At 34.3% G+C, this 24,028-nt stretch overlaps 2 protein-coding genes across 2 annotated transcripts in view; one reads left to right on the top strand and one right to left on the bottom strand.

Moving 5' to 3' along the window:
• The window catches only part of LOC125652196 (proteasome subunit alpha type-3-like), a 9,100-nt gene extending 764 nt beyond the window's left edge, over nt 1-8,336 (top strand). Inside the window, exons 2-10 of the mRNA XM_048881202.2 lie at nt 711-793; nt 1,572-1,695; nt 2,879-2,980; nt 4,289-4,435; nt 5,122-5,187; nt 6,230-6,276; nt 6,470-6,537; nt 7,959-8,023; nt 8,120-8,336. Of these exons, the coding sequence (XP_048737159.2) occupies nt 711-793; nt 1,572-1,695; nt 2,879-2,980; nt 4,289-4,435; nt 5,122-5,187; nt 6,230-6,276; nt 6,470-6,537; nt 7,959-8,023; nt 8,120-8,164 (747 nt within the window). The 3' untranslated portion in view covers nt 8,165-8,336. The remainder of the gene's footprint in view (nt 1-710; nt 794-1,571; nt 1,696-2,878; nt 2,981-4,288; nt 4,436-5,121; nt 5,188-6,229; nt 6,277-6,469; nt 6,538-7,958; nt 8,024-8,119) is intronic.
• Nucleotides 8,337-10,899: 2,563 nt separating this feature from the next.
• Nucleotides 10,900-24,028, bottom strand: part of LOC125651075 (calcium permeable stress-gated cation channel 1-like) — a 91,253-nt gene continuing 78,124 nt past the window's right edge. Inside the window, 4 exon segments of the mRNA XM_056165091.1 lie at nt 10,900-13,937; nt 14,038-14,088; nt 16,377-16,445; nt 18,685-18,806. Coding sequence (XP_056021066.1) covers nt 13,785-13,937; nt 14,038-14,088; nt 16,377-16,445; nt 18,685-18,806 — 395 coding nt within the window. The 3' untranslated portion in view covers nt 10,900-13,784.

Here is a 24,028-nt window from a genome sequence, read left to right on the forward strand (position 1 = left end):
AGCCCTCTCATGGCCCTTCAGAGCTCTTCCTATAGGTAACATGTATATACATGTTTTAAGGGAAAATAAAGAAAACTAATGAAAATTTCAACCATATCTATGGAACCTGAAAATTTTGGTCCTCTTTGCCCTACTAGGTTGCTACAGAATCATAATTCATAGGTTTTTTTTTTACACCCTGTCGAGAACTTTTCACTCATACTGAGACGTCACCAACTGTAGGTGAAGTACCACAAATTTAGACTTAGATGCTCAGCACTTGCGGCCATAGCAGTTAGGGTTCTTTACACCTCTGTACATGAGGTCATATACGAAAGACCCATGCACCCCTTAATTTTCACTTCTTAATGCCAAACATAATGCAAAGGACCAATCACTACCTATGTTTACATCTTGGGTTTGATGTGGCGATGGCACGAGCTGGGCTCAAACTCACAACCTCCCAGTTACAAAACAAAACATTTATAAGAAATAAACAGAACGATTTGAAAATGGCATAGCAATTTAATGAAAATAGTTAAAATGTTTGTACAATGTTTGTACCGTACATGCAGAATATTCATGTTTGACTGCCATGTCTGAATGCTCACAATCTATAGTAAAGTCATAATTTTTCCATAAATCAGTAAGTATAAATCTTTGGTATATTGCAGTAATTTGTGAGGTTGAGAATGATGATTTCTGACATTCTTTGTGCATGTATTTTTCAGTATGATTTATCAGCATCCCAATTTTCACCAGATGGTCGTGTGTTTCAAGTTGAATATGCATTGAAGGCTGTAGAAAATAGCGGGTAAGTCAGTTTAAACCTGTGTAAACCAGATATGGTATACATTGACCCTAGGGCTGCAACGGGTACCCGAAATATCCGAAAACTGCGGGTCGTGTTGTTCAGGTCGGGTTCGGTTCCATTTTTTTGTATTTCGGTTCAGGTTTGGTTTTTAAAATAGAATCATTATTAGAAATCCGTTTAAACGAAATGTTGTCAAAATCCTCAAAGGTGGCGGTATTTTGATCAATTATTAAATTATGGCATTGTGGACAAAACTGTAAATAATGACAGTATATGTAAGATATGACAGACACATTGAAAATACGCCACAGAATCAACATTGTCAATGACAAAACATTGAAAGCATGGATGGAAACGAGTAGAAGTGACAATGCTGTTTTTAGTACCATGGATGTTTAGTCTAAACCTCAGTCCACGTCCCCGAGTAATTATTGTGACAAAATACAATAAAGGTTTTTGATTATAACTGTATATTAGATTTTTTAAATAGTTATATAGACCCGAACCAAAATACCCGAACCCGAAGTAAAGAATTTAGAACTGACCCGATCTGAAAATTTTGGAACCGTGACAGCCCTAATTGACCCTGTGGATTTATGTATCTTAAAAGAATGATCAGAACTAGGGTGAAAAATATGGCATTGTTTTTCTCTATAGTATACCTTGTAATCTATTGATAAAATAGAAGCAGTACTTCTGTACTTTTTTTATAGCCACAATTATATTATAACTGTTCTGAACAAATATGGTGTTCAATTGCAAATTCATTTTACTACAGTACTTCAGTCGGTATCAGAGGAAAAGATGGGGTTGTGTTTGGAGTAGAAAAACTCGTAACATCAAAATTATACGAAATTGGAGCAAATAAAAGAATCTTCAATGTTGACAGACATATAGGGCTTGTAAGTATTATATATGTTGTGTTGTACTAAGATGTAGGGCTTGTAGTATACTGATGTAAGATGATAAACACATGAGATTTATACATACAAATATAGGAATGTAGGACAGAAAGTCACAGGACAAAAAGTCACGGACAAAATGACCATGGACAAAAAGTCACAATAAGAAATTTTATGAAAGTAGGACAAAAAGTCACTGGACAAAAAGTCACAGTTTATAAGAAAATAAAAAGTATTGATTTTTTATATATATTTTAAAACAGATCTGTTCTTTTTGTAAAGTTTAAGGAAAATATATATGCAAAATTTATATTTTCTATGAGATTTTGATAATAATCATAAAATTGTTATTCCTTTTATCATATTTATTGTAAAATATTTTGATTTTTAAAAAGAGATTAAATAAAAATAAGCTTGATGATCATTTGGTTTAGTATACTACATATTAATGATTGTCAAAGCAAAATTTGATGGCAGAATTGTAGTTGGCTTCCTTTCACTCCAGATTATTGTCAAAACAAGAAGTGAACTGTCAAATAATAATTGCTATATAAACAAGTTAATGATTTTTCCTTTCTTATTATCTAATAATGAACATCTAATAATGAACTGAAAGTGCTAAATGTGGCAAAACAAACACCAATAAGAATGATGACATGTATTCCCTTCTACCTCCCATCCACTGTAAGAAATGTCTGGTGTCTGAACAACAGCTTTAGTGAGCTTTTTTGTGACGTTTTGTCCTGTGACTTTTTGTCCTGTGACTTTTTATCCTATCTAATCAAAAATCATCATTGTGACTTTTTGTCCTACGGATTTTGTGACTTTTTGTCCTGTGTCTTTTTGTCCTGTGACTTTCTGTCCGTATACCAAATATAGGACTTGCGACATTGAAGTTGATAGACATATCAGAGTTTGTAAAGAACATCTATCTGTAGAAAGATAAAGGATTGTAACACAATTTGACTTAATGAAGTAATTCTAACATGGGTTTCCAATACATGTAGCAATATGATGTTCATGATAATGAAAGTAAATGTGCAACACATGATCAAGTGTTGCAAATTTATTGTGTATTCCTATCAGAAATGTTTGTAGATCTGCTTGACATGTAGGCCTTTTGGTTGTATGCATGTATTTATTAAGAGTTATTAATTGTGTATTTATGGGGGTTTTTTTGTAGGCAACAGCGGGACTGATGGCGGACTCCCGAGCTGTAGTGGATACAGCTAGAGAGGAGGCCTCTAATTACAGATATAATTATGGATCTCCCATCCCACTCAAGGTACGGGGTCAGGTATAATTACAGGTCCCCTCATCCCACTCAAGGTACGGGGTCAGGTATAATTACAGGTTCCACATCCCACTCAAGGTACGGGGTCAGGTATAATTACAGGTCCCCTCATCCCACTCAAGGTACGGGGTCAGGTATAATTACAGGTCCCCTCATCCCACTCAAGGTACGGGGTCAGGTATAATTACAGGTCCCCTTATCCCACTCAAGGTACGGGGTCAGGTATAATTACAGGTCCCCTCATCCCACTCAAGGTACGGGGTCAGGTATAATTACAGGTTCCACATCCCACTCAAGGTACGGGGTCAGATATAACCACAGGTTCCACATCCTACTCAAGGTACAGGGACAGATATAATTTAAGTCCTTCATCCCACTCAAGGTGCAGGGATCACAAAAAATTGTGAATCCCTCATACTTATCAAAATATGGAGGTCATATAATTTCAGATCCCTTATCCCACTAAGATAATTATGATAAGTTATGGGCTTCAAATGCAATTGCAGGTCCCTCATACTACTCAAGGTATGGGGATCAGATACAATTGTGGATTCCTCATTCAAATACATTGTACATTTATGGATCCACTATCCAATTCTAAGTTTGATGGTCTAATACAATTATAGGTCCCTCATTCCTCTCAAGATATGGAGGTCAGATAAGGGTCCCATATCCCCCTCAAGATACGGAGGTCAGATATGGGTCCCATATCCCCCTCAAGATATGGAGGTCAGATATGGGTCCCACATCCCCCTCAAGATATGGAGGTCAGATATATTTACAGATCTGCTATTCCACTAACTAAATAATTAAGGTTTGATGGTCTGATACAATTTACAGGTCCCTCTTCCCACTCTAGATTAGAATATCAATTAAATTTTACCAACTTCTACTAAGGGTATCCATAATTTATTTCAAGAAAGTAAGGCTGATTACATTTGTAACTGAGATTGTCAGCATCAGTATACCCTAAGTACTTGGATTGATGGAGAGGTAATTTATCAGTAGTTGCTACACAGAACTGTCTATTGTGATCTATACGCCTCGCTATTGGGATCCTTATACAGTAAATCATGGTTATAGCAAACTTCCAGGACCAATAAAAAACCAAAACCAGTTCATTATAACCGAACTTTGTTATTTCCAATATAATTTTTAATATTTTTTTTCAAAGGGGAATAAATATCACTTCAGAATAATCATGAATTTGTTATAGGTATGTTCATTATAAGCATGTTTCACTGTATATTGTTTTACGTATACCCAAAATCATGTCAGCCGTGCGTGTTTCCTTTACAGCACTTAATAGACCGGGTGTCTGGGTATGTACATGCTCACACTCTATACAGCAGTGTCCGTCCGTTTGGAGTCAGTCTCATCATGGGCAGCTACACACCAGAGGAGGGACCACAGATGTACATGATTGATCCATCAGGAGTCTCATGGGTATAGTACAGACAAACCTATTTATCTCAAACTCTCATGGGTATAGTACAGACAAACCTATTTATCTCAAACTCTCATGGGTATAGTACAGACAAACCTATTTATCTCAAACTCTCATGGGTATAGTACAGTCAAACCTATTTATCTCAAACTCCATGGGTATAGTACAGTCAAACCTATTTATCTCAAACTCTCATGGGTATAGTACAGTCAAACTTATTTATCTCAAACTCCATGGGGCTGAGAAAAACATAAGAGATAGTCGAGGGTTTGAGATAATAAGTTTGAAATACATAAAGAAATTGTAGTTAGGACTTTCAACTCACTTTGACATATACATGGTATTCAAGATATCGATGTCCGAGATACCAAATTTCAACTGCATTCTGAGAAAAGATATAGTGCATGTAATTCTACCCAGTAACAGTAACACTTATGTTCGATATCAACACTCATATTTAATATCAATACTCATATTTAATATCAACACTCATATTTAATATCTTACAAAAGAAAACCACTTGTATACCTACTGTTATATATTTTATGGCGTTCATGTCCTTTTGAAATATGACATATTAAATCCCTTTTTGAATACTATTCATGAGGTACTCATTGGGATATGGTATTCATTGGTACATGTACTGTGATCTGTCTAGTTAATATTTAGAATTTTTTGCTGACAGGGATTTCATGGATGTGCAACAGGGAAAGCTAAACAAGCAGCTAAAACTGAAATAGAGAAATTAAAGGTATTTTAACTTTACATTTATTAGAGCCATAGCTTCTGCTCCCAGACATTTTTCACATCAGAGATATTTCCTTTGAAGTTTGAGAAGAAATCGATTTCAGACTACCTTGCTGACAGTGAGGAGATATACCACAGCAAAGTCTTCTTAATACAAAAGTGCTAGAATTTAAAAGTCTCCAAAATGAAGTCTGGAGACTTGTTTTTGCTCGGTTCTTATTCTTCTGCTTCTTTCTAAAAATGTCTGCAGCCATTCTTCGTAACCTGTTTGGTGAAAGTATTACATATTCGAGGATATGGTAGGTCAATGTATCTAGTTGTGCAGAGATGTTTTTGTTTTCATATTGAAAGGGGTTAGGGTACATTTGGGGTTAACAAATGGGGGTGGGGTTTAACAAAATTCTATAGGAAAAAAATTTCAAAATTCAACAGATGTAACTTGAAATATATGATAGGTAGAGTCCAAGAGTCTTTGGAAGAGAGATGAGAATAACAGGTCCTATGAAATACTGTCAAGGGACTCCAGTGACTTTGACCTCTGATTATGAAAATAAAAACTAGCATAACTTTAAAACCAGGACTAATAGCAACACAGGATCTTCAGAAATGATAAAGAGGATGATGGGACCTATAAACTAGTATCAAGGTCAAGAGATTCGAATGACCTTGATCATAAAAGCTTGTATAACATTAGAACCGAGACTGATAGAGACATTGGATCTTCAGAAATGATTCGAGGATGTTAGGACTTAATGTACAAGCTAGGATCAAGGTCAAGTAAAGTCATGTTTACTAAAGGAAACAGGGATTTAAATTTTCAAAATCAAGGTCTTTGTGATCTACATGTTTTAAATGAAATTAAAATTGACACGGGTTCCATGAAAGGGAGCTACGTTTATATAGCCAATACTTCATTTGGGAGACTTTATAATCAGCAGATTATAATGATATCTTTTAATGTAATGTTATTGGAGACTTAGAGAATTACCAAGAATACTGAAGAAGAATCTTTAAGAGATTGTATGTTTTCTTTCTCGCTGTTACAGATGAAAGATATGCCAATTGCTGACCTAGTGAAAGAAGTTGCAAAAATGTAAGTGTGTTAAGAAATTACTGTAATGGAAGAAAATTAAATTTTTGAAATGCATTTAGTTTTGAAATAGAATATGAGTTGCTGCCCTTTAGATAAATTTTAATGTATATATTGTACAATTAATTAAATGTAAATTGATAGTGAGGTACATTTTTTTTAAATACTAGTATGAAACTTTATATGTATTTGACAGAATTTACATTGTACATGACGAAGTGAAAGACAAGAACTTTGAGTTGGAACTTAGCTGGGTTGGTGAAGGTACAGTAGAAAATATTTTTGATTCTAGATTTGTATTGAATTTTACTATTGTAAGCCTGCAAGCATATACAGTTTAAATATTACTATTGAATTTGAAACTATTAAATTTTGTTGAATACTACTGTTCAATATTACCATTGTAAGCCTGTTAACAAATACAGTAAAATACAGTTATAGTGAACTTCCAGAGCCAACAAAGATCAATTCGTTATATCAACCAAACTTTATTATTATGTCTCCCCTCTTTCAGGGGGAGACATTGTTTTTTTACTCTCTGTCCGTCCGTCTGTCTGTCACAAAACCTTGTGAAGGTTTCTCCTCCTATATTGCTTATTGGATAGACTTAAAACTTTGTACAATGCTTCATTGCCATTTGTGGATGTGCATATTGGTGGGACAAGAGGATCCAATGATTTTCCTAAAAGTTATAGTGGATCTAAGAGGGATAGAAGATGTAAAATAGCTTGTGAACACTTCTCCTCCTATATGTCTTATCGGATAGATTTGAAACTTTTTCTCCTCCTATATGGCTTATCAGATGAATTTGAAACTTTGTACAATATTTCATTGCCATTTGTAGATGTGCATATTTTTGGGGCATGAGGATCCAATTATTTTCCTAAAAGTTTTAGTGGATCTAAGAGGGGTGGAGGATGTTAAAATACCTTGTGAACGCTTTTCCTCCTATATGGCTTATCGGATAGATTTGAAATTTTGTACAATGCTTCACTGCCATTTGTATATGTGCATATTTTCGGGACAGGAGGATCCAATGATTTTTCTAAAAGTTATAGTGGTTCTAAGAGGAAGGAGGATGTAAAATAGCTTGTGAACACTTCTCCTTCTATATGACTCATCGGATAGATTTGAAATTTTGTACAATGCTTCATAGCATTTGTAGATTTGCATATTCTTGGGACAGGACGATCCATTTATTTTCCTAAAAGTTATAGTAGATCTGAGAGGGATGAAAGATGTTAAAATAGCTTGTGAACACTTCTCCTATATGGCTTATCCTATAGACTTGAAATTTTGTGTAATACTTCAATGCTATTTGCAGATGTGCATATTATAGGGACAGGAGGATCCTATTGTTATCCTTAAAGTAATAATGGATCTGAGGAGTGGAGGGTTTTAAAATAGTTTGTGAACACTTCTCCTATGTGGCTTATGGGATTTCATAATTGTGCTCCTGCTCATGCTTTCTCCTCCATACCATGCAGTACATTAAGGGGAGGAGGTTCATTTGGAGCATTCCTGTTTGGGGAGCTGGAAAGACATTTGTTTTTCATAAAAACAAGATCTAGAATTTAATAAAAGTTTGGTAATTTACCTCTCCGAGGTGATTAAATATCACTTCACCACAATAAGCGGGAATTCATTACATGTATAAGCTTATATGGTTTATTGCATTTTTACAGTCACTGGTGGAAAACATGAACTTGTTCCACAAAATGTTTATGCAGAGGCAGAGAAATTTGCAAAGGTAAGATGATCCTATTTATTCTATCTTATACAGCATAATGGTATCTTAATTATAAGACATATTATGCATTTATTCAAATTTTGAATTCTTTTGCAGGAGGCTCTGGAAGAGTCAGATGATTCAGATGAAGAAGATCTTTAGAAATACACTCTGTTTTATAGACTTATCACATTCTAGAACCTCATAGTAAATGCCGAAGACCCCAAACTGAAGGAGACTACAAGTGGTCACATTGGTCTACTTCATCTTTGATCAAATTATTCATGCCTGTTAATAAATGTCTTTTTTAAATTAACAAAATCATTATGCTGTTGACCTGTTCTTGTTGTTAATGTTTTTAGAATAATTATTCAGGAAACCCAGCAAAATATCGGTATGTTTAACACTATTAGGCCACTTTTTTTTTTTACTTCTTGGTTTACGGATCCACCGACCCTAATTTCTGGGCAATTGAAAAAAAAATGCAAACTACTTTTTTTTCTAATTCCGCCGATTCCATCTAATATGCCAAACCGAAAATATTTTTTAAAAATGCATTTTATTAAATTTTACAAATAGAAAATCCTGAAACTCATACTTATTGATTTGTATTTAGTAATCACTATTCCTTTTGCGAAATATTGTTATTCTGGGTTTTTTTTGTGAAATATTGTTATTCTGGTTTTTTTAAAACAAACCATGTAAACAGATATGGCCACTGATGATAGTAACGATGCCTATATCATTCTTATCGACCAAACGGATGGCATTTCATCAGGGAAGAAAAAATTGATAAAAATAACTATTTCTCATACAATTGGCGATATTCTTGCTGCTAACGTAGACAAGAAAATGCAGTGCTGTTTTTAAAAAAAGGATATACATAATGTAATAATAGTTGTATAATTGATAGCGGTCATTTTTCAACCTTTGTTAGTTTGGAATAAACAGAAAAGCATCACTGAAAACCTGAAATCTTTTTTTCTTCAAGATAAACTGCCTTTTGCCAAATCTGCTTTAATCACAAAATGATGTGAATGTTTCATAAAAAATAAAATGATAGGAAAAAAATCTGTAAACCAAGAAATTAAAAAACTTTGGTCTTACATAGGAGATGCTCCTCTTGTGGGGTGGGTGTTCTGCTTGGGAGGAGGGAGAGGTCCCTTGTAATAATTTTTGGGCTATAAATTTATTATTACGTCCCCACAATAGGTAGGTGCTCTATAGTAATTAAAAGCCTGTGCGTCTGTGCAAATGCTTTATATGGACAAATTAGCTTGCTGGGACAAATGTGACCCTGGGTGTGGTGTGGGCAATGACATTGGCTATATCTTTTGAACCAAAGGGAATATGGCTTTAATATTTAAGTCTCCCAAACGAAGTTTGGAGGCCTATTGTGTTTGCTTGGTTCTTCCGCTAATGACGGCGTATAAAAATTAGGGTGGGGTCATTTACGTCAGAAAAGATAAAACACATGCGGAAGCTTCCTGACATCATGGACCCCCACCCCCGGGGTGGGGTTACAATAGGGGAACGAAGTTTTTATATGAGAATAAAGATCAATTTGATTATTATTAATGCAATTCCTTTTATTTTATACCCATCAATGTTTAGTTTTTTGATACTATTGATTTCAGTGTTATCCGATGTTCCGTATCACCACACTGGTTTTCTGATTCCGTATCAGTATCCTCTGAATCTTGAGGATGTTGCAAAGTATCAAGCAACATTGTTTGTGAAAAATATTGACAGTGTCACAAACAAAACTGCGTACACAAAAAATATAACTTCACTGTATGTCTGTGTTTTAGATCATTTGGATTACATTTATTATCTTATAAATGTGGGTTTAAAATGGGGGTATATAATAAATTTATCACTACTACAGTAACTTGATCCGAAGAGTTGGATCACGTCTCGTTGACAGGCACGGATCATCAGATCTTTTTTTTAAAAAACCTGTTTGTTTCTTATACCTATGTCCTTTTTATGTATTTAATTATTCCTAAGGGTTGTTTTAAATTGTTTCATATGTTATTGGGTAATCATATCATATCGCTATATATTAATAATAATATTTATGCATTTTGATTCCGACACTATGATTTTATTCACATGTATGTGCACATCGATTTTATATCATCTTTTCTTTCACATAAATCACATCACTGGTACACAAAATTTACAGCAGTTGATAGCAGGTCTCATCGTTTAGAGATTTGGTTAGTGTGCAAACAAACATTGGGGGAAGTTTGCAGCCGATAGCAGTTTCGTTTCTCAGTTGTATTCTGGATGCTTGCTTATTACATGATTAATCATGGCCCCGTTCTTGAGATGTTTACCTCATTTGGACCCAAAGTCTCATGACGCGTCACATATATCCCCATGTTTAATTTTGATACCCTACTGTGGTTCTACCCTACCCTCGGGGAGCATGATTTGAACAAACCTGAATCTACTATCTCAAAGTCTTCATGTCAATTTGAACTTTACTGGCCAAGTGGTTCTTGAGCTTTTAAATGATCCCACCCTATTTTTACCTTTTCTTGATTATCTCCCCTTTGGAGGGAGCATGGCCCTTCAATTGATCAAACCTGATTCCCCTTTACCCAAGGATGATTTGTGTCAAGTTTTATTTGAAATTAGCCCCGTGGTTCTTGAGAAGATTTTTAAAAGATATATGCCATGAAATTTCACTAATTCTTAAGTATCTCCACTTCAAAGAGTGTGTGGCACTTCATCCGAACAATCTTGAATCCTCTTTCCTCAAGCATGCTTTGTGGCAAGTTTGGCTGAAATTGGCCCGCAGTTGAAAGTGTTAAAAGCTTATGGTCGGACAAATCAAAGCCAGACAGAATGTGATCAGAAAAGCTCACTTGAACTAATAGAAAATAAAATTTACTAACAATCAGACATGACTTTATTCTTTTAAGTAACATAAAGGAAAAAACATGCGCACAAGACAAGATAAACTCTATTATTCTTCAACAATAAATGTATATATGTAGGAGCATGAACATGGACGTATATTGCACATAAAATCATCCTAATCAAAAGTATACTACCCGATAATACATAAAATATTTGTAACAACAAATTAAAGCAAACACTAATCTACATGTACAGAGAAACTGTAGAATCTCTTATTTTCATGGGATTTAAATTTTTGTGGTTTGGGAAAAAGAAGAACATTTGTGAGAACTTGATTCCATGGATGCACAGTTGTTATTTTTTCTTGTAGTTCTCTTCTATGTGGGTTATTCATGGGCATGCTTATAACAAGAAAAAAACAACGAAAAGTAACCCCTCACAAAAAGTAAAGATTGTACAGTAAATTAAACTTGTATATGGCCTACATTTTATATTAATGTTTGAAGTTTGGAACAAGAAATGCAAATCATCGAGATGCACTTTTCAAGTTACTGGTTGCTGTGCCTTTGCATTAAAATCAAAGTGATGAACAGTGAACATTCTCCTGTAATACAAAGATAGTCTATTTTTTCACTGCATCAATATCAATTTAACATTGTTTAGCATTAATTTTTTTTTTAAACTATGAAGAATACTTTTAAAAGTTCTGTCTGTTATACTCCCATGCAAAAATACAGACCCTATCAAAGATGATCTAATCATAAACTTGGAATCAGTGTCAATTTTTTTTTTTTTTTTTTGCTTTTTCTTTTTTAATATAGCACCTGCCTATTGCTATTTCATGATTGTTTCCCTTCATTAAAGTAATATTGGCTCTAAATCTGAAATCTTTAATTTGTTGTAAAAATGTGCTATTATGATAGTTTCGTATGTAACTTTAACCATAGGCATTGGTATAATTAAAACTAAGTTTAAGATTTTATCAAAATAAAAATTTCAGTTCTATTGAATATATAGCATTAATAATAGAAATCAATATTTGTACAGGAAGACACTAATGTAATTTTACTTCTTTCGGAGCCTCTGGATTGGTTTTCTAATATGAATATTTGTAACAAAAGTTTATAAACCTTATTTTTTTTTTCTGTCATTGAAATAGTAATTCACAATTTTGCAACAAAAATTTTCGACATCAAAATAAGAGCTAGTATTGCTTTAATGGAACTATCTCTTCATTTATCCAATCTTGAACTTGGAATTTACTCTTCTTCAAAATGCAATTAGTTAAGGTTAATTCAAAATGGTCTCATGGTTCTAGAGTATGACATAACAATTTGAAAAGCTCATAGCACAGACCTCACACAAATAGATATTAAACATACAGTACTCTGATAAAAAAAAATTCAATCACTTGGAGCGTCTTGCTCAAGGAAACTATAAATGTATAATATTTCTGTCTTATATTGAACAATTTCACATATTAAATACGTATTTACTAAGACTATACTCAAACAGGAAAATCATCCTCAGTATCATTCACACAACTCATACAAAACATAGGTCCTCTACTGCAAAAATACCTCTCACACTTTATCTAATACTTCATTTTATATTGAAAGGCATATAAACAACAACCCCCCAAAAAAGCAACCCACACATAAATATTTTACATGGGTCTTTTTGACAGCAGTTGTAACATCAAATGTTCCTCATTTTTATACAAAAAGTATGTGATAGTCTGCAATAACTAATCTAAATAATAGGAAGGGAAAAATGATGCCTCCCCCTCCAATTACAAAAAATTGAATGGGGAAGGGTGTGTTTGCATCCCCCTAAATCCACCGCTAGAACTGTAAATTTTTGAGTGTTAGAAAAATCAAATGAAATGATCATAATTATCCCCGTCTACCAAAGAAAAGTCTCCATTTCAATATAGGAGTTTTATTAATGCTAACATGTAATTGTGATGTCACCAACACACTTTATTAAAAGCCAGTGAATATACAAGCAAGTCTTTGGGTTCTTGTACATATACATGCATGGCTGTACTAATGTGTACAAAACTTTTAAAGTTACAAAATTAAGTACATGTATCACAAAGAAAGTAATTCAATACAAGTTGGTAATTTTATTTTTGAGGAGAATCTTGTACATTAAGCTGTCATTATCGTAAGAAACAATGTCTATTGTATTATGCATCTATAAATAACTAAAAACAAAGTGTGTGAAACACAAAGCCCCAGTATACAGCCACAGTGAATTTCACCCTGACCCTTCAGTTTAATAAGTCTCAACCTTATAAAGTGGAAGATCAAGTTCAATTTGAGGAAACCCTCAATGTCAAGTTGTGAAATGGACACTGTGTTTTCAACAAGGACTTCCTATAACAGCATTCCTACTAAATGTTGTTTCCTGTATACAGACCCATTTCATTCAGGCTAGTGTAAATGCAATAGTAAAATCCCACAGTAATGAATTCAGACTGCTGTGGAGGTTTCATGATTTACATTAATATTCCTCTGCGTACAGACACAAAGAGTGATAAAGAATGTAGAAAATACAGAGACCTAGATTCTTCATGGTCATAGCAGGCTGACAGTTTGGTTTACTGATGTATATAAAAAAAACAATGGTTTACTGGTGTACGCAAAAAACAATGGTTTACTGGTGTATGCAAAAGACTGATGGTTTACTGGTGTACACAAAAGACTGATGGTTTACTGGTGTACGCAAAAGACGATGGTATACCGGTGTACGCAAAAGACTGATGGTTTACTGGTGTACGCAAAAGACTGATGGTTTACTGGTGTACACAAAAGACTGATGGTTTACTGGTGTACACAAAAGACTGATGTTTACTGGTGTACGCAAAAGACTGATGGTTTACTGGTGTACGCAAAAGACTGATGGTTTACTGGAAGTAATGGACATCATTAGTGTCCACTTCCTCACTGTCCTTATTTACTGACGAAGTGCCAGACATGGTTCCATAAGAAGCAGCCAATCGACTAGCACCGTTCTCTGATGGTCGGGCGTTATCCAACAGCACTCCAGCTACAAAGGGCTGGAATTAAGAAGAGAGAAAATATTTTTGTAGCCTACAGTTGGTGATAAATAAACAGTAACTGTTACTATTCAATGAAGACAAACTGAGGACAACTTACTTTATTTGTTGAATCTGGTGTATTGGCTTCTTGCTCTTGTTCTATAAATTGCTACAATTAAAGTGTGTCTGTTAGTGAATGTGTGTCATATATACATGATAACTGACAATCAATTCCATCTGAGGCAGAGATAGCTGGTATGTGTATTATAGTAATGCAGACAACCAAAATTCCTGCAGAATATTTCAAATACCAAATCAGAAATAAACAGAAAATGAAATCAACTCTGTTCATAAAATCTCAACATAGTGAACCAGTAAAAAATTTTGAGATGTGTTACCACTCACAATTTACAATTGCATCTCTAGATATCTGAAACATCAAAATCATTCATTGCTTAAAGCCCCTGCCAGGTGACCTTTACAATATGTTTACATCAGTGTTTTCTAAATGTATAAGCCAAATTCACATCTCATGCTGACAGACACAGTATCATTTAGTATTATACCGACATGTACTTGACTCCTTGATTTCACAGACAAATAACAGCCTTAAAAATCCCTTCCTACCCTCATGCTAGCTTTAATTTCTGTTACGGTTTAAAATCTTTTGATGTGAAATCTAGCGCAACTGTCATCCAGTTAGTTTTCCTACCTTCTTTTCACAATCATCCTCCGTGTTCTGACAGTGCAGTGGACAAAAAGGACAAAAGTTAGCAATCTCTTATTCTACAAGACGCCACAAAGACACAACACTGGGAAGATAGCATAAGCACCATCAGACATTCATACAAGGAGCAGGGTACCAGTATACTATAGGCATGTTAACTAGAGCTGTCCAAACAGGACTAATACACCCAAAGATTTTAGTTTATGTATATATACATTGTATATATGTATGTATATATATATATATATACATATATATATATACATGTATTGTATATATATGTGTGTGTATATATATATATATATATATATATATATATATAATCGCTGAAAAGGCCACGGCACTGTAGATAGGGTAGGTTGGTGTTATATATATTCTAAGTGACCTTGACATTGATGAAATGATATTGTTTCAGGGTCAAGATGTACAATCTGTTTTTAAGCAACCTTTGTACCAAGAATGGATTTCAGAACTACTTATTTCACATTTACAAAGCTATTACCAAGATGATTTCATATTTAATTTTCCTGATGACCTTGACTTTGGTTTAGAATGACATTCCATCTGCCCGTAAGCAACCTTCGTACTTAGTATGAGTTTCTGAGGTCTTTCCATTGTAAAGTTTAAATATTTAAGGCCCTAACAATGATTTCATTATTGTTTTTACCACTGACCTAGACTTTGGCTAAATGACCTTCCTTCAAGGTTAAGACACATCATAAGCAATCTTTGTGTCAAATATGTTCTTCTAATATCCATTCACTACAAAACTATAAAGTTAGTCCCCAGACAAAAAATTCAAATTATTCATTACTAGTCACCTTGACTAAATGACTTTAGTTCTGGGTCATAACAAACCAACTGGCCATAAGCAACCCTTATGCCAAGTATGAGCCTCGAATATTTTTCCATTACAAAGTTACGGTCCAGAAAAAATATTTTGTAATGAATCGGGATGGACGGAAAGACAAACAGGGTGATTCCTACATACCTCCCCAATCTGTTGGGGGGGGGGGGGTGTGTAAAATATCTGACACACCAGATCATTGCTGGCCAGTAATCTAATAACTAAATACATCTATCATCAAAATAGCAGGTATCGTGAGTACATTTTTATATCTAATTGGGATGGCAGATTTAATTACCACACCCTAGTTTTGTTTAGGAAAGATAAGGCCCCAGGATCATGTAGCATCTTAAGCTTAAGTCAAAATCTGAATATTGTGATGAAGTAATTGAGAAGTCAATCATTCCAAAATAAAATTGTTATTCATTATTGCTTCATTCAATGTCTAGTGTCAGCAAATTAAGAGTTCCGATTCAAAGGTAATGAACATTTCACAGGTTATTGAAATTTTGACTTAAGTCTGAGTGTTGCATGATCCCAGGGCCAGATCAAGTACAATTTCGCCACACATTTTAATATCAATTTTGAAAACATTAAACTTGTTTTTTTCATTTTAATGTGCATTAGGTTCACAACATGTCATCCTGGTTTAGTCAGATGTTCTAAATGGTTGTCTATTATCCAATGTAAACAATGAATACTCAGCAATGAAAGTCTGAACCCTTATTCAAAACAAGAAAAGCACCTTCCAGCATTTGACAGAGCTTGTTATGACAGACTATTGCAATACATATAGTGTTAATATCAAACAATACAAGTACCATACTGGAAATCATAAGGGCAGTCCATTCTAACTACAATGACCTCCAGCAATGAAACTTACATGAGGAAAATCAACCGGATTATCGACATTTTGAGTAAACCTTTCATCCGGCTCCCTGCATCCATATTTCTGTAGAGTCAAGATTTATACACCCTTACTGACGACAGCTACAATTCTTGTCCAGCTACGACTAATAATTTTCTCCGAATTTTTAAATATTTGCTTTTTTCTTTTTCATAAGGTAAAGTACGAAGCAAAATATGCAATAACGAGTAATAATTTCATACATTGATTCAAACATGTTTATCATTATACCCTGGTTTAACGGTTTCATTATCTTTGTATAATAGTTTCCACCCAACAAGTCATATATCTAGTCTATGATTATGATATGGGGTATCTAGTCTATGATTATGATATGGGGTATCTAGTCTATGATTATGATATGGGGTATCTAGTCTATGATTATGATATAGGGTATGGTCATAACCTTATAATTCCAATCTTATTTATTACAATTGTTTTGATTGGACAAAAATAAAGCTGAACAAGAGTTTACACATCAATAAATCCGAAAACGCGATGTATTCATACACGCCTGAAAACAAACAACATAGTGCGGGGAAACTATTCAAATTTTTGCAATTGTTAATAAAGTGAATGAATTGGAATTATAAGAATCAAACATTCTTTTTGAAGAATTTATCGATGTGTAAACTCCGGACATTTTACTCACAAACTTAACATAAAAATGCTTCGCACTTTTATTCAGTTTGTGAGTAAAATGTCCGGAGTTTACACATCGATAAATTCTTCCAAAAGAATGTTTAATCCTATAATAATCCCTATTTATTTTGGGGTCAGCATGTCAAAGATTGAAAATATTGTAATCTAAGCTGGAAATACATCCACCATGCACATTGGTCATGGCTGGAGGAAGATCCTTTTTAAGGATGGATCAGTAAGTCAGGTCAATATTACAATCAATCTAATTAAAATCAGATCCTAGGATACGCTCACAATCGTTATAATAGGATCTGACATAACCCCATCGGGGCTCATGTCCACATGACCTTTTGTTTGGAATATTCATGAGAACTATCAGCCAGTCAGATTGCGCCATACAGACAATGATGGCTATTCAGGTGGTTCCCGGCAATTCGTAAACAAGTTGAGGTAATTGCTTTCTCACGAAGTTTATTGCACGTACACTATAAAATTGTTGTTCTCACATAAGGAATTCTACACTTTCGCAAAAATGACGAATCTATTCCGTTCATACAAACAACAAGACGTACGATATAAAATACACCAAAATAAAATTAATTGTGAAGTGCGATTTATGTATGAATAGGGATTGGTACGATTTGAATAGTTTTCAAAGTAATTTACTTAATTAACGCAAGGAATATAACGCCAGTCGATGTAAACCGTGCATTGTGATGTCACATCTAACTGTGATGTGTTTTCTTTCAAACCAAACAATCGCAGCCATTTTCCTTGAATTGTAAACACCGATGGTTTCAAAGCCGACGCGCTGATTGGTTGATATAAAGTTCATTTGAACATGACCCCTAATCAGGTTATGTCAGATCTACTTACGCAGAGTATACGGCGCAGATCTAAGAAGTCTGATTTTAATTAGATTGATATTACAATGTCCTGGCGAAATGCTTTAGTGGTCGATATTGTGGTATTTCTCCCATTAATACATTTCTTGTGTATAAATATTACATTAATAGAATTACCATATGTAACTACCTTGTATTTATCTATTCTCTAATCAATGGGTGATTTAATCAAAGGATTGATGACCATTAATTCAACTTATTCTGTAAATCTGCCATCCAAAGTAAAAGCTGCAATGCACATGTCTTAGGATATAAACAGCTGATTACTAGACACCATGCTTAATTCAAATCAATGTTCTAAAATTCAAACAGAACACTCACACTTCTTAGAAAACAATTTGGACTTAATAAAATAAAATCTAAAAGGTTATGGGCATGCAAATTTCACACATTTCAACACATATACAGTGAAACCTGTCTAATCCAACATGCACTGGGAGACAAATTTTTGTTAGAATAAACAGTGTGTCAAAATAAACAGGGTAAAAAAAAATACCCAATAAAAAATGAAATTTAGAATGAAAATAAGGGTTAGAATACCCAGTAAAACAGACTGTACAGGAGTCAGATTAGGCAGTTTTCACTGTATCAATATTACATTATAGTAAACCTTGTTCAGTTCATGCATTTGACTTATATTTCTTTCATTTTCCTTGTGATGCATCAATAGAATAAGTATTTTCAAGTAAAGAGTCCATTTCAAAATGCCAGTCCATTTCAGAGTTACTTGCCCTTACCCTATATTGTTTGGTGGTGGAAGCCAGATTCCTGAACCAGCCAAAGCAGACTCGTCCCACAAACGCAACAATGGAGACAAATAGAGCCACAGAAGAAAAGACAAACACTGGATTTACAGCCTCTGTAAAAAACAAGAGATGTTTGTAAAACACATATGCCCCCCATGGTGCAAAATTGAAAAGGGTTATACATCATTTAATTGATAGTAGTATCATCAATTCAAAATATTGAGCAGACAATATCTTCCTATGTCAAGAGTGAATTGACCATGTGACCTAAATATCAATATGGGTCATCTACTCCTTATGCTGTACCAGTGTACCAAGTTTGGCGTCAATCAAGCAAATAATTCTTAAAATATAGGAGACAATATATTACTATGTCCAGTTCAACAATTGACTTTTGACCTCAAAATCAATATGGGTCATCTTCTCCTGAAGATGTACCAGTGTACTAAGTTTGATGTCCGTCAAGCAAAAGGGTTATCAAGATATTGAGTGGACAGTATATTACTATGTTCAGTTTGACCTTTGACCATGTGACCTCAAAATCAATAGGAGTCATCTCCTCCTGAATATACACCACTGTACTAAGTTTGATGTCTGTCAAGCAAAGGGTTCTCAAGATACTGAGCGGACAGTATATTCCAATGTCCAGGTTGACCCTTGACCTTTAAACATGTGGAATCAAAATCAATAGGAGTCATCTTCTCCTGAAGACGTACCAGTGTACCAAGTTTGATGTCTGTCAAGCAAAGGGTTCTCAAGATATTGAGCGGACAGTATATTCCTATGTCCAGTTTGACCCTTGACCTTTGACCATGTGACCTCAAAATCAATAGGGGTCATCTTCTCCTGAAGACGTACCAGTGTACCAAATCTGATGTCTGTCAAGCAAAGTGTTCTCAAGATATTGAGTGGACAGTATATTTCCATATCTAGTTTGACCCTTGACCTTTGACCATGTGACCTCAAAATCAATAGGAGTCATCTTCCCCTGAAGATATACCAGTGTACTAAGTTTGATGTCTGTCAAGCAAAGGGTTCTCAAGATATTGAGCGGACAGTATATTCTTAAGTCCAGTTTGACCCTTGACCTTTGACCATGTGACCTCAAAATCAATAGGGGTCATCTTCTCCTGAAGATGTACTGGTGTACCAAGTTTGATGTCTGTCAAGCAAAGGGTTCTCTAGAAATTGAATGGTCAGTATATTCCTATGCCCAGTTTGACACTTGACCATATGACCTCAAAATCAATAGGAGTCATCTACTCCTTAGGATGTACCAGTGTGCTAAGTTTGATGTTTTTCAAGCAAAGGGTTCTCAAGATATTGAGCGGACAACATGTGGTCTACAGACCGACCGACCAACCGACCGACCAACCGACCGACCGACAGCTGCAAAACAATATGCCCCCTCTTTTTCAAAGGGGGGCATAAAAAAGACAGTTACAGTAATGTTTACAGTCTCTTTACAGAAAGAGACACTGTTACAGTAATATTTACAGTCTCTGTACAGAAAAAGACACTGTTACAGTAATGTTTACAGTCTGTACAGAAAAAGACAGTTACAGTAATGTTTACAGTCTCTGTACAGAAAAAGACACTGTTACAGTAATGTTTACAGTCTCTGTACAGAAAAAGACACCGTTACAGTAATGTTTACAGTCTCTGTATAGAAAAAGACACGATTACAGTAATGTTTACAGTCTGTACAGAAAAAGACAGTTACAGTAATGTTTACAGTCTCTGTACAGAAAAAGACACTGTTACAGTAATGTTTACAGTCTCTGTACAGAAAAAGACACCGTTACAGTAATGTTTACAGTCTCTGTACAGAAAAAGACACAATTACAGTAATGTTTACAGTCTCTGTACAGAAAAAGACACTGTTACAGTAATGTTTACAGTCTCTGTACAGAAAAAGACAGCTACAGTAATGTTTACAGTCTGTACATAAAAAGACACCATTACAGTAATGTTTACAGTCTGTACAGAAAAAGACACGATTACAGTAATGTTTACAGTCTCTGTACAGAAAAAGACACTGTTACAGTAACGTTTAGAGTCTCTGTACAGAAAAAGACAGCTACAGTAATGTTTACAGTCTGTACATAAAAAGACACCGTTACAGTAATGTTTACAGTCTGTACAGAAAAAGACACCATTACAGTAATGTTTACAACCTGTCATTGTTGCTCTAAATTGACATTACTATGGCCTGTTTTTAAGTAATGACTCTCCTGTCCCCCACAATAAAATGATTTGAAGATTATAGATATTACCCATTCTCTCATCATGCAATGGTGCATAATGCAAAATGAAGCTTGCTTAATGCACCCTCTGTTGAGAGAATAGGCCTTACAATAACATATCAATAAGCTCAAATATTTCCAAACTTGGGTTGCAAAATACTCTCTCTTCACAATGCATCAACAGCGATAAATTTTTATTCTGATTCACAATGTGCAAAATCTGATGCAGGAAAAAAGTTAACAGAGAGATGGATTGATGGACAGTCAGAAATGTCACATACCATAATGCTATTATATAATATGACAGGTATGAACATCATAGATCAACAAATTCTCATTATAAAATAGATTAAGTAATTACTCAAAAAACGCTCATTCTTTAACATGAATAAAAATCATTAAAGAAAAACGAAACATCTTCAACGTGTGAATGTCAGAAGTGTATACAAAATAAAAATTTTAACAGAACAAATAACAAAAGAAGTCTTCCAAAGCTGGTGCATGTATGACTGGATTGCAAACTAAAATAAGTGAAATGTGAACAATGCATTTATACAAAATGAAAATGACTTTAATTTCTTTTTTAGGAGCAACAAGGAATTTTTTTATAGTATCTCAAGGTTAAGATGTGTATATATACAATCTTATCTCAAGAACCGAAAAAAAAAAACCCGTTTTCTTCTACTGGTCAAGATCAAAAGTGAGGAGCACATCCATTGAGTTTGTCTTTTGATTAATCCAAAATATTAACTAGTTCTAATTGTAACAGGGACCATTACAGATGTTCCCAAAACATTCATTAGTCTGTGCAAGGTGAAGATAACGAACAGTGATCAATCTCATAACTCCTACAAGCAATACAAAATAGATAGTTGGGCAAACACGGACCCCTGGACACACCAGAGGTGGGATCAGGTGCCTAGGAGGAGTAAGCATCCCCTGTTGACCGGTCACACCCGCCGTGAGCCCCATATCCTGATCAGGTAAACGGAGTTATCCGCAGTCAAAATCAGTGTGCCAAGTCTGACTAATTTCAACAAGAGTTGTCAGAAGACAACATAACTCATGGAAAAGCATGACTCTACTTAACCTATCCCTTTAGTTAAAAAGGTTAAAGTTTTTGAAAAATAGATCAAAGTCCAAGGTTACTAGGTCAAAAGTTTTGATACCATATCAAAGGCCTGGTCACAAGGCATCTAAATATGAAATATCAAATCCCTAACCTCTTGGTTCAAAAGATATATCAATTTTTAGCTCGCCGGGACGACTGGGCTATGTCTTTTGAACCAAAAGGGATAGGGTTTTAATATTTCACATAGAGATATCTCATAAAGAGACCTTTGTTTTGGTACCAAGACTTTGACCTAGTGACCTTTACTGTGGACTTCACCTACTTTTTAAAAACTTTAACCTGGGCTATATCTTTTGAACCAAGGGGGATAGGGTTTTGATATTTCACATGTAGATGCCTCATGAAGAGACCTTTGTTGTGGTACCAAGACTTTTAATCTTGTGACCTTGAATTTTGACCTACTTTTTAAAACTTTAACCTGGGCTATATCTTTTGAACCAAGAGTGATAGGACTTTATTGTTTCAAATATAGATGCCTCATTAGAAGACATTTCTTTTGTTTCCAGAACTATTGACCTTGGACTTTGACCTACTTTTCAAAAACATTAACCTTGGCTATAATGACAAACTAAATGTAATTGTTTGCAATTCCAGTCATAAATAAAGCTAGTCAATTTCAATAAGTAGTTGAGTTGCATGAATCTGTGCATAGACACTCCCTCCTCTAAATTTTCTAATTCCCATGGTCTTACAACAAACCACTATACCCATTACCATAGATAGGAAGAACAAGATTGTCGTTCAAAGTAAGAAATATGTATCATGTCAAAATTGTACAGACCTATGACATATACCGTAAAGAATTGTGTATCATACTGTCAGACATATATATCAAAGATTAGCAACTTTCTAAAGAATCATGTATCATACTGTCAGAGACATATATATCAAAGATTAGCAACTTCCTAAAGAATCGTGTATCATACTGTCGGAGACATATTTCACAAAGATTAGCAACTTCTAAAGAATCGTGTATCATACTGTCAGAGGCATATTTAACTAAGATTAGCAACTTTCTAAAGAATCGTGTATCATACTGTCAGACATATATATCAAAGATTAGCAACTTTCTAAAGAATCGTGTATCATACTGTCGGAGACATAATTCACAAAGTTAGCAACTTCTAAAGAATCGTGTATCATACTGTCAGAGACATATATATCAAAGATTAGCAACTTTCTAAAGAATCGTGTATCATACTGTCAGACATATATATCAAAGATTAGCAACTTTCTAAAGAATCGTGTATCATACTGTCAGAGACATATATATCAAAGATTAGCAACTTCCTAAAGAATTGTGTATCATACTGTCAGACATATATATCAAAGATTAGCAACTTTCTAAAGAATCATGTATCATACTGTCAGAGACATATATATCAAAGATTAGCAACTTCTAAAGAATCGTGTATCATACTGTCAGAGATATATTTCACAAAGATTAGCAACTTTCTAAAGAATCGTGTATCATACTGTCAGACATATATATCAAAGATTAGCAACTTTCTAAAGAATCGTGTATCATACTGTCAGACATATATATCAAAGATTAGCAACTTTCTAAAGAATCGTGTATCATACTGTCAGAGACATATATATCAAAGATTAGCAACTTTCTAAAGAATCGTGTATCATACCGTCAGACATATATATCAAAGATTAGCAACTTTCTAAAGAATCGTGTATCATACTGTCAGAGACATATATATCAAAGATTAGCAACTTCCTAAAGAATCGTGTATCATACTGTCGGAGATATATATATCAAAGATTAGCAACTTTCTAAAGAATCGTGTATCATACTGTCAGACATATAATATCAAAGATTAGCAACTTTCTAAAGAATCGTGTATCATACTGTCAGAGACATATATATCAAAGATTAGCAACTTTCTAAAGAATCGTGTATCATACTGTCAGAGGCATATTTAACTAAGATTAGCAACTTTCCCCA

The sequence above is a fragment of the Ostrea edulis genome, chromosome 5 (genome assembly GCF_947568905.1).
Source record: "Ostrea edulis chromosome 5, xbOstEdul1.1, whole genome shotgun sequence".
In the NCBI taxonomy this organism is placed as follows: domain Eukaryota; kingdom Metazoa; phylum Mollusca; class Bivalvia; order Ostreida; family Ostreidae; genus Ostrea; species Ostrea edulis.